The following is a 13,989-nucleotide window of genomic DNA, read 5'->3' on the forward strand; positions in this document are numbered from 1 at the left end:
CGGAGGGGAGGGGCTTGTAACTCAGTAGGCGACAGCTATGCGAGAGGGGGATGTACAGATAGCCTACACGCACACACACAGCAAAGATATTCAGGTGACAGGCAGACAATGGAAGAAAGGCTGATTGACAGAGAGGACTTTGCATAGGCACTTGGTTGCATTTTTGTCAATACTCTTAAACCCCTGGATTCCATTTATCATAGCACCCTTCATTTTATCACAGGAGACAATTGTATTACTCATCACTGCATCCTTTACCAAAAGTTTGTTATGGATAATCCTGAATGAATCTTGAATAATGGTGAGTGCAAAATTACAGAGGGTCAAAGATCATACAGGACATGCTAACCTCCCCTGTTATTGGTATTGGTGAGAGGTTAGAATGTCTTGGTGGTGTGATCTTTGACCCTCTGTAACCTTTGCACTTACCATGTAAACTCTGTAATTCAAAAAAAAAAAAAAACTCTTATTTTATACAGTCATTATTGCTTATCCGGTGTCAATAATTTCTGACCCGACTGTATATGTTAATTAACAGAATGTGTAATTCAGCCTATTAAACACAAAAAGTGAGAATTAGGCAGACTGTCAGAAATGTAGTGTGCAGTTCCAGTAATTAGGTACACTGCTACATCAAATCAAATCAAATCAAAGTTTATTTGTCACGTGCGCCAAATACAACAGGTGTAGACCTTACAGTGAAATGCTGAATTCAACAGGTGTAGACCTTACAGTGAAATGCTGAATACAACAGGTGTCGACCTTACAGTGAAATGCTGAATACAACAGGTGTAGACCTTACAGTGAAATGCTGAATACAACAGGTGTCGACCTTACAGTGAAATGCTTACTTACAGGCTCTAAACAATAGTAAAGTAAAGTAAAGAAATAAAAACAACAGTAAAAAGACTGTAGCGAGGCAATATACAGTAGAGACGCTATATAGAGTAGAGAGGATATATACAGTAGAGAGGCTATATACAGTAGAGAGGATATATACAGTAGAGAGGCTATATACAGTAGAGAGGCTATATACAGTAGAGAGGCTATATACAGTAGAGAGGCTCCATACAGTAGAGAGGCTCCATACAGTAGAGAGGTTATATACAGTAGAGAGGCTATACACAGTAGAGAGGCTATATACAGTAGAGAGGCTATATACAGTAGAGAGGTTATATACAGTAGAGAGGCTATATACGGTAGAGAGGTTATATACAGTAGAGAGGCTATATACAGTAGAGAGGCTATATACAGTAGAGAGGCTATATACAGTAGAGAGGCTATATACAGTAGAGAGGTTATATACAGTAGAGAGGTTATATACAGTAGAGAGGCTCCATACAGTAGAGAGGCTATATACAGTAGAGAGGCTATATACAGTAGAGAGGCTATATACAGTAGAGAGGCTATATACAGTAGAGAGGATCCATACAGTAGAGAGGCTATATACAGTAGAGAGGCTATATACAGTAGAGATGCTCCATACATTACAGAGGCTATATACAGTAGAGAGGCTATATACAGTAGAGAGGCTATATACAGTAGAGAGGCTCCATACAGTAGAGAGGCTATATACAGTAGAGAGGCTATATACAGTAGAGAGGCTATATACAGTAGAGAGGCTATATACAGTAGAGAGGCTCCATACAGTAGAGAGGCTCCATACAGTACAGAGGCTATATACAGTAGAGAGGCTATATACAGTAGAGAGGCTCCATACAGTACAGAGGCTATATACAGTAGAGAGGCTCCATACAATACAGAGGCTATATACAGTAGAAAGGCTCCATACAGTACAGAGGCTATATACAGTAGAGAGGCTCCATACAGTAGAGAGGCTATATACAGTAGAGAGGCTATATACAGTAGAGAGGCTCCATACAGTACAGAGGCTATATACAGTAGAGAGGCTATATACAGTAGAGAGGCTCCATACAGTAGAGAGGCTCCATACAGTACAGAGGCTATATACAGTAGAGAGGCTATATACAGTAGAGAGGCTCCATACAGTAGAGATGCTATATACAGTAGTGAGGCTCCATACAGTAGAGAGGCTATATACAGTAGAGAGGCTATAAACAGTAGAGAGGCTATATACAGTAGTGAGGCTATAAACAGTAGAGAGGCTATATACAGTAGAGAGGCTATAAACAGTAGAGAGGCTATATACAGTAGTGAGGCTCCATACAGTAGTGAGGCTCCATACAGTAGAGAGGCTATATACAGTAGAGAGGCTATATACAGTCGTGAGGCTATATACAGTAGAGAGGCTAGCTATACAGTCGTGAGGCTATATACAGTAGAGAGGCTATATACAGTAGAGAGGCTATATACAGTCGTGAGGCTATATACAGTAGAGAGGCTATATACAGTAGAGAGGCTATATACAGTAGAGAGGCTATATACAGTCGTGAGGCTATATACAGTAGAGAGGCTATATACAGTAGAGAGGCTATATACAGTAGAGAGGCTATATACAGTCGTGAGGCTATATACAGTAGAGAGGCTATATACAGTAGAGAGGCTATATACAGTAGAGAGGCTATATACAGAGTGAGGCTATATACAGTAGAGAGGCTATATACAGTCGTGAGGCTATATACAGTAGAGAGGCTATATACAGTAGAGAGGCTATTTACAGTCGTGAGGCTATATACAGTAGAGAGGCTATATACAGTAGAGAGGCTATATACAGTAGAGAGGCTATATACAGTCGTGAGGCTATATACAGTAGAGAGGCTATATACAGTAGAGAGGCTATATACAGTAGAGAGGCTATATACAGTCGTGAGGCTATATACAGTAGAGAGGCTATATACAGTAGAGAGGCTATATACAGTAGAGAGGCTATATACAGTAGAGAGGCTATATACAGTAGAGAGGCTATAAACAATAGAGAGGCTATATACAGTAGTGAGGCTCCATACAGTAGTGAGGCTCCATACAGTAGAGAGGCTATATACAGTAGAGAGGCTATATACAGTCGTGAGGCTATATACAGTAGAGAGGCTATATACAGTAGAGAGGCTATATACAGTAGAGAGGCTATAAACAGTAGAGAGGCTATATACAGTAGAGAGGCTCCATACAGTAGTGAGGCTATATACAGTAGGGAGGCTAGTATACAGTAGAGAGGCTATATACAGTAGTGAGGCTATATACAGTAGAGAGGCTAATATACAGTAGAGAGGCTATATACAGTAGAGAGGCTATATACAGTAGAGAGGCTATAAGAACAGTAGAGAGGCTATATACAGTAGTGAGGCTATATACAGTAGAGAGGCTATATACAGTAGTGAGGCTATATACAGTAGTGAGGCTATATACAGTAGAGAGGCTATATACAGTAGAGAGGCTATATACAGTAGAGAGGCTATATACATAGAGAGGCTATATACAGTAGTGAGACTATATACAGTAGAGAGGCTATATACAGTAATATCTGCTAATACAGTATGTGAGGCTATATACAGTAAGAGGCTATATACAGTAGTGAGGCTATATACAGTAGAGAGGCTATATATCTGCTAGGGATGGGTATATGAACAATAGAATATATATACAGTATGTGAACAATATACAGTAAGATGGGGGGGGGGGGGCTATATGAACAGTAAGAGGCTAATATACAGTAGTGAGGCTATATACTAGCTGGTAAAACTGTTGAGAACAATCTTTGTCCTAGACTTGGCACTCTGGTACTGCTTGCCATGCGGTAGTAGAGAGAACAGTCTATGACTGGGGTGGTTGGGACAATTCCCTGGTACGACAATTTTTAGGTTTTTCCTCTGACTCCGCCTGGTGTAGAGGTCCTGGATGGCAGGCAGCTTAGCCCCAGTGATGTACTGGGCCGTACGCACGACCCTATGTGGTGCCTTGTGGTCAGAGGCCGAGCAATTACCATACCAGGGAATGATGCAACCAGTCAGGATGCCCTCGATGTTGCAGCTGTAGAACCTTTTGAGGATCTCAGGACCCATGCCAAATCTTTTTAGTTTCCTGAGGGGCAATAGGCTTTGTTGTGCCCTCTTCATAACTGTCTTGGTGTGTTTGCCTCATTCTAGTTTGTTGGTGATGTGTACACCAAAGAACTTGAGGCTCTCAACCTGCTCCATTACAGCCCCGTCGATGAGAATGGGGGCGTACTCGGTGCTCCTTTTCCTGTAGTCCACAATCATTTCCTTAGTCTTGGTTTCGTGCCTGGCCATGCAGTCGTAGGTGAACTGGGAGTACAGGAGGGGACTGAGCACACACCCCTGGTGGGCTCCAATATTGAGGATCATCGTGGCAGATGTGTTGCTACCTACCCTCACCACCTGGGGGTGACCCGTCAGGAAGTCCAGGATCCAGTTGCAGAGGGAGGTGTTTTAGTCCCAGGATCCTTAGCTTAGTGATGAGCTTTGAGGGTACTATGGTGTTGAACGCTGAGCTGTAGTCAATGGATAGCATTCTCACATAAGTGTTCCTTTTGTAGAGGTGAGAAAGGGCAGTGTGGAGTGTAATGGAGATGACATAATCTGTGGATCTGTTTGGGCGGTATGCAAATTGGAGTAGGTCTAGGGTTTCTTCAATAATGGTGTTGATGTGAGCCATTACCAGCCTTTCGAAGCACCTCATGGCTTTGGACGTGAATGCTATGGGTTTGTAGCCATTTATGCCGGTTGCCTTTGGGTTCTTGGGCACAGGGACAATGGTGGTCTGCTTGAAACATGTTAGTATTACAGACTCAATCAGGGACATGTTGAAAATATCAGTGAAGACACCTGCCAGTTGGTCAGCACATGCCCGGAGCACATGTCCTGGTAATCCGTCTGGCCCCGCAGCCTTGTGTATGTTGACCTGTTTAAATGTCTTACTCACGTCGGCCAAGGAGAGCGTGATCACACAGTCGTCCGGAACAGGAAATTATTGAACTACTGAAAACACTACCAAGATTTTAATTTAGTTCAACTACCACCAAGCTACTGAAAATTTTAGTTAAATTACTAGTTGAATTAGGTGTTCACTACTAATGTAGCTCACTACTTTCCAACACCGGAATAGACAGAAACAACCTGGAATGTAGGGTATTGCTGAAACCAGGCTAAAGAGAAAGAGCCATGCCATATCCTGTGTGTCCCCCTGGTGGCTGAGAGGTGTTAGTGCAGGTGCTTTCGATCTTGCCTGGGGAGACTCATACAGACTCATTCACCCTGGAAAATGTCACAATCCTCCTCCCACTGACACACAGGGTCTAGGTTAAATATAACATCACACACACACACAGGTAAAATACCTGCGGAGAAGGACTGAGAGTTAGAGAGAGAGAGAGAGAGAGAGAGAGGTATACAAACACACACAGCAATTGGTGAACAGGTTGCGATAAATACCATTGTAAATGAATAATCACCTTTATTCACCTACTGAATAATTCATACAGTCAGAATTTTACTTGGTGATATGGTGCTGCTAATGATATACCATTTTTAGAGGGAGTGGGTTAGACAGAGGGTTAGACAGGGACAGAGGGTTAGACAGAGGGTTAGACAGGGACAGAGGGTTAGACAGTGGACAGAGGGTTAGACAGAGGGTTAGACAGTGACAGCGGGTTAGACAGGGACAGAGGGTTAGACAGAGGGTTAGACAGAGGGTTAGACAGTGACAGAGGGTTAGACAGGGACAGAGGGTTAGACAGAGGGTTAGACAGAGGGTTAGACAGAGGGTTAGACAGAGGGTTAGACAGTGACAGAGGGTTAGACAGGGGGTTAGACAGAGGGTTAGACAGGGACAGAGGGTTAGACAGGGACAGAGGGTTAGACAGAGGGTTAGACAGTGACAGAGGGTTAGACAGTTGACAGAGGGTTAGACAGAGGGTTGACAGAGGGTTAGACAGAGGGATAGACAGAGGGTTAGACAGGGACAGAGGGTTAGACAGGGTTAGACAGAGGGTTAGACAGGGACAGAGGGTTAGACAGTGACAGAGGGTTAGACAGGGTTAGACAGAGGGTTAGACAGAGGGTTAGACAGAGGGTTAGACAGAGGGTTAGACAGAGGGTTAGACAGGGACAGAGGGTTAGACAGAGGGTTAGACAGTGACAGAGGGTTAGACAGGGACAGAGGGTTAGACAGAGGGTTAGACAGAGGGTTAGACAGGGACAGAGGGTTAGACAGAGGGTTAGACAGAGGACAGAGGGTTAGACAGTGGACAGAGGGTTAGACAGAGGGTTAGACAGAGGGTTAGACAGAGGGTTAGACAGAGGGTTAGACAGAGGGTTAGACAGTGACAGAGGGTTAGACAGTGGACAGAGGGTTAGACAGAGTGACAGAGGGTTAGACAGAGGGTTAGACAGAGGGTTAGACAGTGACAGAGGGTTAGACAGTGACAGAGGGTTAGACAGGACATAGGGTTAGACAGTGACAGAGGGTTAGACAGTGACAGAGGGTTAGACAGTTGACAGAGGGTTAGACAGAGGATTAGACAGTGACAGAGGGTTAGACAGGGACAGAGGGTTAGACAGAGGGTTAGACAGTGACAGAGGGTTAGACAGAGGGTTAGACAGAGGGTTAGACAGAGGGTTAGACAGTGACAGAGGGTTAGACAGAGGGTTAGACAGTGACAGAGGGTTAGACAGAGGGTTAGACAGTGACAGAGGGTTAGACAGTGACAGAGGGTTAGACAGAGGGTTAGACAGGGACAGAGGGTTAGACAGAGGGTTAGACAGTGACAGAGGGTTAGACAGAGGGTTAGACAGTGACAGAGGGTTAGACAGAGGGTTAGACAGAGGGTTAGACAGAGGGTTAGACAGTGACAGAGGGTTAGACAGTGACAGAGGGTTAGACAGTGACCGAGGGTTAGACAGAGGGTTAGACAGTGACAGAGGGTTAGACAGTGACAGAGGGTTAGACAGAGGGTTAGACAGGGACAGAGGGTTAGACAGAGGGTTAGACAGTGACCGAGGGTTAGACAGAGGGTTAGACAGTGACAGAGGGTTAGACAGAGGGTTAGACAGAGGGTTAGACAGTGACAGAGGGTTAGACAGAGGGTTAGACAGAGGGTTAGACAGAGGGTTAGACAGTGACAGAGGGTTAGACAGTGACAGAGGGTTACATTTACACAGGGTTAGACAGTGACCGAGGGTTAGACAGAGGGTTAGACAGTGGTGACAGAGGGTTAGACATGACAGAGGGTTAGACAGTGACAGAGGGTTAGACAGGTGACAGAGGGTTAGACAGAGGGTTAGGTAGGTGGTGGACAGAGGGTTAGACAGAGACAGAGGGTTAGACAGTGACAGAAGGTTAGACAGAGGATTAGACAGTGACAGAGGGTTAGACAGGGACAGAGGGTTAGACAGAGGGTTAGACAGTGACAGAGGGTTAGACAGAGGGTTAGACAGTGACAGAGGGTTAGACAGTGACAGAGGGTTAGACAGAGGGTTAGACAGTGACAGAGGGTTAGACAGTGACAGAGGGTTAGACAGTGACAGAGGGTTAGACAGAGGGTTAGACAGTGACAGAGGGTTAGACAGTGACAGAGGGTTAGACAGTGACAGAGGGTTAGACAGTGACAGCAGGTTAGACAGAGGGTTAGACAGTGACAGAGGGTTAGAGTGACAGAGGGTTAGACAGTGACAGAGGGTTAGATAGTGACAGAGGGTTAGACAGAGGGTTAGACAGTGACAGAGGGTTAGACAGTGACAGAGGGTTAGACAGTGACAGAGGGTTAGACAGTGACAGAGGGTTAGACAGTGACAGAGGGTTAGACAGAGGGTTAGACAGTGACAGAGGGTTAGACAGTGACAGAGGGTTAGACAGGGACAGAGGGTTAGACAGAGGGTTAGACAGTGACAGAGGGTTAGACAGAGGGTTAGACAGTGACAGAGGGTTAGACAGTGACAGAGGGTTAGACAGAGGGTTAGACAGTGACAGAGGGTTAGACAGAGGGTTAGACAGTGACAGAGGGTTAGACAGTGACAGAGGGTTAGACAGAGGGTTAGACAGTGACAGAGGGTTAGACAGAGGGTTAGACAGTGACAGAGGGTTAGACAGTGACAGAGGGTTAGACAGTGACAGAGGGTTAGACAGTGACAGAGGGTTAGACAGTGACAGAGGGTTAGACAGTGACAGAGGGTTAGACAGAGGGTTAGACAGAGGGTTAGACAGTGACAGAGGGTTAGACAGAGGGTTAGACAGGGACAGAGGGTTAGACAGTAACAGAGGGTTAGACAGTTTCAGAGGGTTAGACAGAGGGTTAGACAGTGACAGAGGGTTAGACAGTGACAGAGGGTTAGACAGTGACAGAGGGTTAGACAGTGAGGGAGATGGAGAAAGTGAGAGTGAGAGAGAAATCAAACATCACTCTAACAACATATTTCTGAGACTGCATCAAGGTTATTATAGTAAACTAAAACTGAAACTAAAACAAAAACTAATAATGAACAAACAGTTCAGTAAACTGAAATAAAACTATGAACAAACCCATTGAAAACGAAAACGATACTAAAACTATTATCTTTGACTCATAACTAACTCAAAACTAACCCAATGATGTTCAGTTTGAATTGTTTTCTGAACTTTGTGCAAAAATCGAATGGGAATTTCAATGGGGATTTAAGCTTTTGGGAGTTTTCAAGCTACTGAATCTGGTGATTTAATATGCGGATGGAGACGCTTGTGCATCACAATCGCCAGCTAAAAGAGAAACAAATCTAGGTTGCTAACTTGATTCTTCTTACATGTACTACTAAAGTTAAAACGCATCGAACTGGTGGAAACAGAGTTTCTTTCCAACACATTCTTTTGCACCAGTCTTGGCTCTATTCCTTTTAAATTTAAGTCACATTGAGATTGACTTCTGGCAATGAATCCCTTTATCTACTTCCACAGTCAGATGAACTAATTTTGATGTATCTGTGTGCAGTTTGAAGGAAGTTGCTGACAAGAAACTGTGCAATTGCTTTGTGCTAACGCTAGTTAGCATTGGCTCGCAAAACTACCTCTAACTTCCTTCATACTGGATGCAGATATATAAACATGGTATCCACAAGTTCATCTGAAATTCAAAATCCCAAACTATCCCTTTAAAGTGACATCACAGAAGACACACAGAAACTATGCAAACCAAGTGCTTCTAACTTCCCAAGCATGCTCTTTGTCCCTAACATTAAAACTGAAACTAAAAAGTAACTGAAACTAAACATAATTTCAAAAAAAATATATATATAAATATAACAGAAAAACACAAAATTATAATGACCTTCATACCAATCAGTCAGTATTACTTCTCACACAATCCTCATTATTAGAGTCAAACCCAAACATTAGCATGGAATTTTAAATGTGTTTTAATAGTTTGAAACTTACTCGACGACAGTAACACGAAAAAGGGCCTAAGCCAAGATACAACATCTCCCAGTTTGAGGACTATCTACTGTCTATCTATGTCATAGTGTAGCTGGGTCTTAATGGAGCACAGTGGAGGATGCTGAGGGGCTCATAATGATGGAGAGAATAGAATGGGGCCTCAAACACATGGAAAACATGTATTTGATACCATTCCACCAATTACGCTCCAGCCATTACCACGAGCCCATCCTCTGCAATGAAGGTGCCGCTAACCTCCTGTGATAGAGCGCCCTCATAGGAAGATCCGGGAGGTTCACAGTCAAGGTCAGGACCACATAAAAAGACTATCTAACAGTCAGTCCAGCCAGAATCACACTCGTTGTATCATTCATTATTTTAGCAAAGAAACAACATGTTAAGAGAAATAACAGACAAGACTTTCTACCGCCTCCCTAACTTGAGTAAAATGGCTGTTTGTCATTTTCTCATGTTGCTTCCTCTGCTGTTTGAAATCCAAGGAAAAGTGTCGTCAGTCAGCAGTGTTGTTGTAAGATTGAGCATGTTTAAAAAGAACATCCTGCAACACAAACTCCCTTCTCACTTTCTATTGGTTAAAAAGGATGGCGCCTTTGTTGAGTGTTGCATGACTGGTGGTCAGTGGTGTATAGTAATTAAATAAAAATACTTGAAAGTACTACTTCAGTTGTTTTTTGGGGTATCTGTACTTTAATTTACTATTTATATTTTTGACAACTTCTACTTTTACTATTGTACTTTTACTATTGTACTTTTTACTCCATTCATTTTCCCTGACAACCCAAAGTACTCGTTACATTTTGAATGTTTAGTAGAACAGGAAAATTGTGAAACTCACACCTAGCAAGAGAACACGTGGTCATCCCTACTGCCTATGTTCTGGCAGACTCACTAAACATATACTTCTTTACTTTTACTCAAGTATGACAATTGTGTACTTTTTCCACCAGTGGTGGTGGTGGTTTATAACTGCAAAATGCATGTTGGATGCATCATCACACGTTAGTGTCCAGCAGGTGAAGGCAGAGCAATGCAAAGGTCTACCAGGGTATGAATCATAGTACCAATCACAGGCCTATGGATTTTATCGCCATGTTTGAATGTTTGATTGTTTGCATTGTGAATTAGATTCACTTTATTAACTGATTGACTTTGTGATCAATTGATCAACTAACAGACTTCTCCTCTGGTGACTTCCCTAGGCCATGGTTGTACCTCCCTTCTCCGCCCCCCTCCCTCTCCTAGTGGCTCTGCTTCAGCTTGCAGTACTACCTCTTGTCCACACGGGGGCGTACTACAGACACAAGCAGCACCCGCAGCAGCATCAGCCCACGTCACACCTGTCCCACATGGGCATAGGGGGTAAGGAGCAGCACCCTCAGCAGCATTGGCCAGGAAAAGAGATGCCCCACCTGCAGTACCCCCAGTACAGAAAAGAGATCCCACAGATGTCCATGCACATGGGCAAGACAAACCCCCACAAGGGTGGAGTAGTCAACAGTGGACAGGATAAAGGTGAGACCGAAGTGCAATCTCAAATGACATGTGACTCTGGTCAAAAGTAGGCCAGTAGTATGTTACTTATATTAAAATTATGTCAATCTTCAATGTTTATTACCTTAACCTAACTCGAGTTAGGACACACACACTCTGCATCATCTGAATGGACATCTTATCCCCCACAGGTCAAACCATCCCCAGTGGGGCAGTGGGAGGTCTCCCTGGGGGTCTGCCAGGAGCGCAGGGCCCAGCTGGGCCTCCCGGACCTGAGGGTCCCTCTGGGCCTCCAGGACCTCCCGGGGAAGGACAGCCAGGAGGGGAAGGAAAACCAGGCCACGCTGGTCCCCCAGGATTCCCTGGAGTAGGAAAACCAGGACTCCCAGGAATTCCAGGCAAGCCAGGCAGCATGGGAGAGCCAGGAATAACTGGAGAATTGGGCCCCAGCGGGAGGGAGGGTCCGATGGGGCAGCCAGGGCCTCAGGGGTCCCCTGGTCCTTCAGGACTTCCAGGGATAGGAAAACTAGGGGCTGGGGGGTTGCCAGGACAACCAGGATCCAGAGGAGAGCCAGGACACAAAGGCCTGCCGGGACTACCAGGATTACCAGGACCCAAGGGTGACAAGGGGATTGGACAGCCAGGACAGCCAGGACACAAAGGACTAGTAGGACCTCCTGGACCTCCAGGACAGGGAGGGATGCCTGGTGTGGGCAAGCCTGGAATGAATGGCATGTCAGGGCCACCAGGAGGACCAGGGAAACCAGGCCTCCCTGGAGAGCAGGGGCTGGCTGGACCAGCAGGAGAGGGCGGAGAGCCCGGTCCACCAGGGCTGCCAGGTCAGGGAAAACCTGGCCAGAATGGTCTGCCGGGACAACCAGGAATGCCCGGTGGGAAAGGGCACCCAGGCCCTCCAGGTTTTCCAGGGAAGCCTGGATTGCCTGGATTCGGAAAACCAGGATTCCCAGGACCCAAAGGAGATAAGGGGATGGGTGGGATGCCTGGAGGCCCAGGACCAAAGGGAGACAAGGGCCATGGAGGACTGCCTGGTATGCTAGGACAGCCTGGATCAATTGGACCAGCTGGTCCCCTTGGCCCTATCGGACCCCCTGGAGGTCTGGGTCAACCAGGGCCAAAAGGCGAGGCTGGAGAAGGAGGTCATAAGGGGTTGCCTGGTGGGCAAGGGGAGCCTGGTCCTACTGGACTGACTGGTCAGAATGGCTTCCCTGGAGAGGGAGGAGAGCCTGGGCCAAGGGGTCCCACTGGGCCTGTAGGACCCCAAGGGGAAGGCGGTCACAAAGGGTTACCAGGCGCCCCTGGCATTCCAGGCCTACCTGGGCCAAAGGGAGAGGGAGGACTTCCAGGCGAGAAGGGTCCCCAAGGTCCTAAGGGCATTCCAGGTCTGGGAGGTGCAGGTGGGCCGATCGGACCTCCTGGTGCTCCTGGGTCTAAAGGTGACAGCGGACCTCATGGTCTTCCCGGCGTTGATGGTACGGGAAACCCAGGTGTCCCTGGTCCTCTTGGACCTCCAGGTAAAGAAGGTCCTGGAGGACCACCGGGAAGCCCAGGCCAGCCAGGTCCACCTGGTCCCCCAGGGCCTCCCGGACCCACTGACATGGGAGCAGTCCTCCCTGAGATGGGTTTTCCTCCTGGGTTGGACGGAGTCAAGACTGCCGGTTATGGCAAGAAGGGAAAATATGGAGGAAACGGAGGAGAAGTGATGGGCCCCAACGGCCTGGAGATGCCCGCGTTCACGGCTCTGGTGACCACGCCCTTCCCACCTGTGGACACGGCTGTGGTGTTTGACAAAATCCTGTACAACGGCCGTCAGAACTACAACCCCCAGACAGGCGTGTTCACCTGCGACATGCCCGGGATCTACTACTTTGCCTACCACATCAGCTGCAAAGGGGCCAACGTGTGGGTGGCGCTGATGAGGAACGATGAGCCTGTGATGTACACATATGATGAGTATAAAAAGGGCTTCCTGGATCAGGCATCGGGGAGCGCAGTGTTACCTCTACAACCCGGGGACACTGTGTACCTCCAGCTACCCTCGGACCAGGCCGCAGGACTATACGCTGGCCAATACGTCCACTCCTCCTTCTCTGGGTACTTGTTGTACCCCATGTAAGAACACCAACCTTCAGAGAGGAAGAGATGGTCACAAAGAGAGAGAATGTTGGAGAAATGTAAACATTGATTATAGAATTCTTTAACTTGATATGTTGTTTTAAAAACATCAATTATCTGCTGGGATTGACGCTGTTGAGATCGACAGTGACGGGAGGACATGTCGGACCATCCCAGGGAAATTCGGAGAGAGGAGTGTGGTTGTGTGAGGGTACATATATGCAGTTTTTAATAACAATTTATGTTGGGGTACAAGATTGCTGTATCTATCTACTGGTCTGAGAAGTTGTCACAACAACACTGCATTAAAATATTCCATTACAGCAACTGGGTTCATTTATTGTAAAATGTGGTGATATATATTGGTTTGATTTATAGTACAGCACAGACTGATGTGGAGACTGTAGAAGAAAGAATGGGATATCTGAGGTATATATTTAGTATTGTGTTTTCCCCAGCCCCTACATGTTCCCATTCAAACTGGCAGCTGACATAAACAAAACTGTGGCAAAGAATGTAAATTGGATAACTTTAAAAAGAAAACTAAAGAAAATAAATTGAATAGCAATATTGGCACCTTTTGTATTACGGTACTTATAAAATGGCAATTGAAAACCAATAGAGACAGTTCAAGATTCACATAAAGTGGTGCTATCATTTATGTGACATTTTAGTTTGTTATATAACTTTGTTGTTTTGTTTTTGTTTGATTTGTGTGATTATTTTTTGTTTTTACTTTTGCAGACAAGCATCATCTGTGATGTTTATAGGGGTGATTTTGTTGCATGAAATGGATGGGAATATAATGCATTACGGGTGTATTGGTTCAAAGTGATGCCTCTTGTGGCACGTAAAGAGTAATGCTCCAACAGACACTGACTTGCCCACAAAAATGAAAACCACTGCTCTCATTACAAAGCCCCTTCTTGCTGTATGTGTCTGTTGTCAGCTGAATGAAGCAGTAGCACTATACTGACAGAGGTATGAAACAAGTTTGACCAACAG

General features: G+C 45.7%; 1 protein-coding gene across 1 annotated transcript in view; it reads left to right on the plus strand.

Annotated features, from left to right (window-relative positions):
* LOC135519048 (collagen alpha-1(VIII) chain-like) overlaps positions 1-13,557 on the plus strand; it is a 45,651-nt gene extending 32,094 nt beyond the window's left edge. Inside the window, exons 2-3 of the mRNA XM_064944092.1 lie at positions 10,560-10,872; positions 11,043-13,557. Coding sequence (XP_064800164.1) covers positions 10,563-10,872; positions 11,043-12,985 — 2,253 coding nt within the window. The 5' untranslated portion in view covers positions 10,560-10,562 and the 3' untranslated portion in view covers positions 12,986-13,557. The remainder of the gene's footprint in view (positions 1-10,559; positions 10,873-11,042) is intronic.
* The last annotated feature ends 432 nt before the right edge of the window (positions 13,558-13,989 follow it).

Source organism: Oncorhynchus masou, chromosome 29, assembly GCF_036934945.1.
Source record: "Oncorhynchus masou masou isolate Uvic2021 chromosome 29, UVic_Omas_1.1, whole genome shotgun sequence".
Classification (NCBI taxonomy): Eukaryota; Metazoa; Chordata; class Actinopteri; order Salmoniformes; family Salmonidae; genus Oncorhynchus; species Oncorhynchus masou.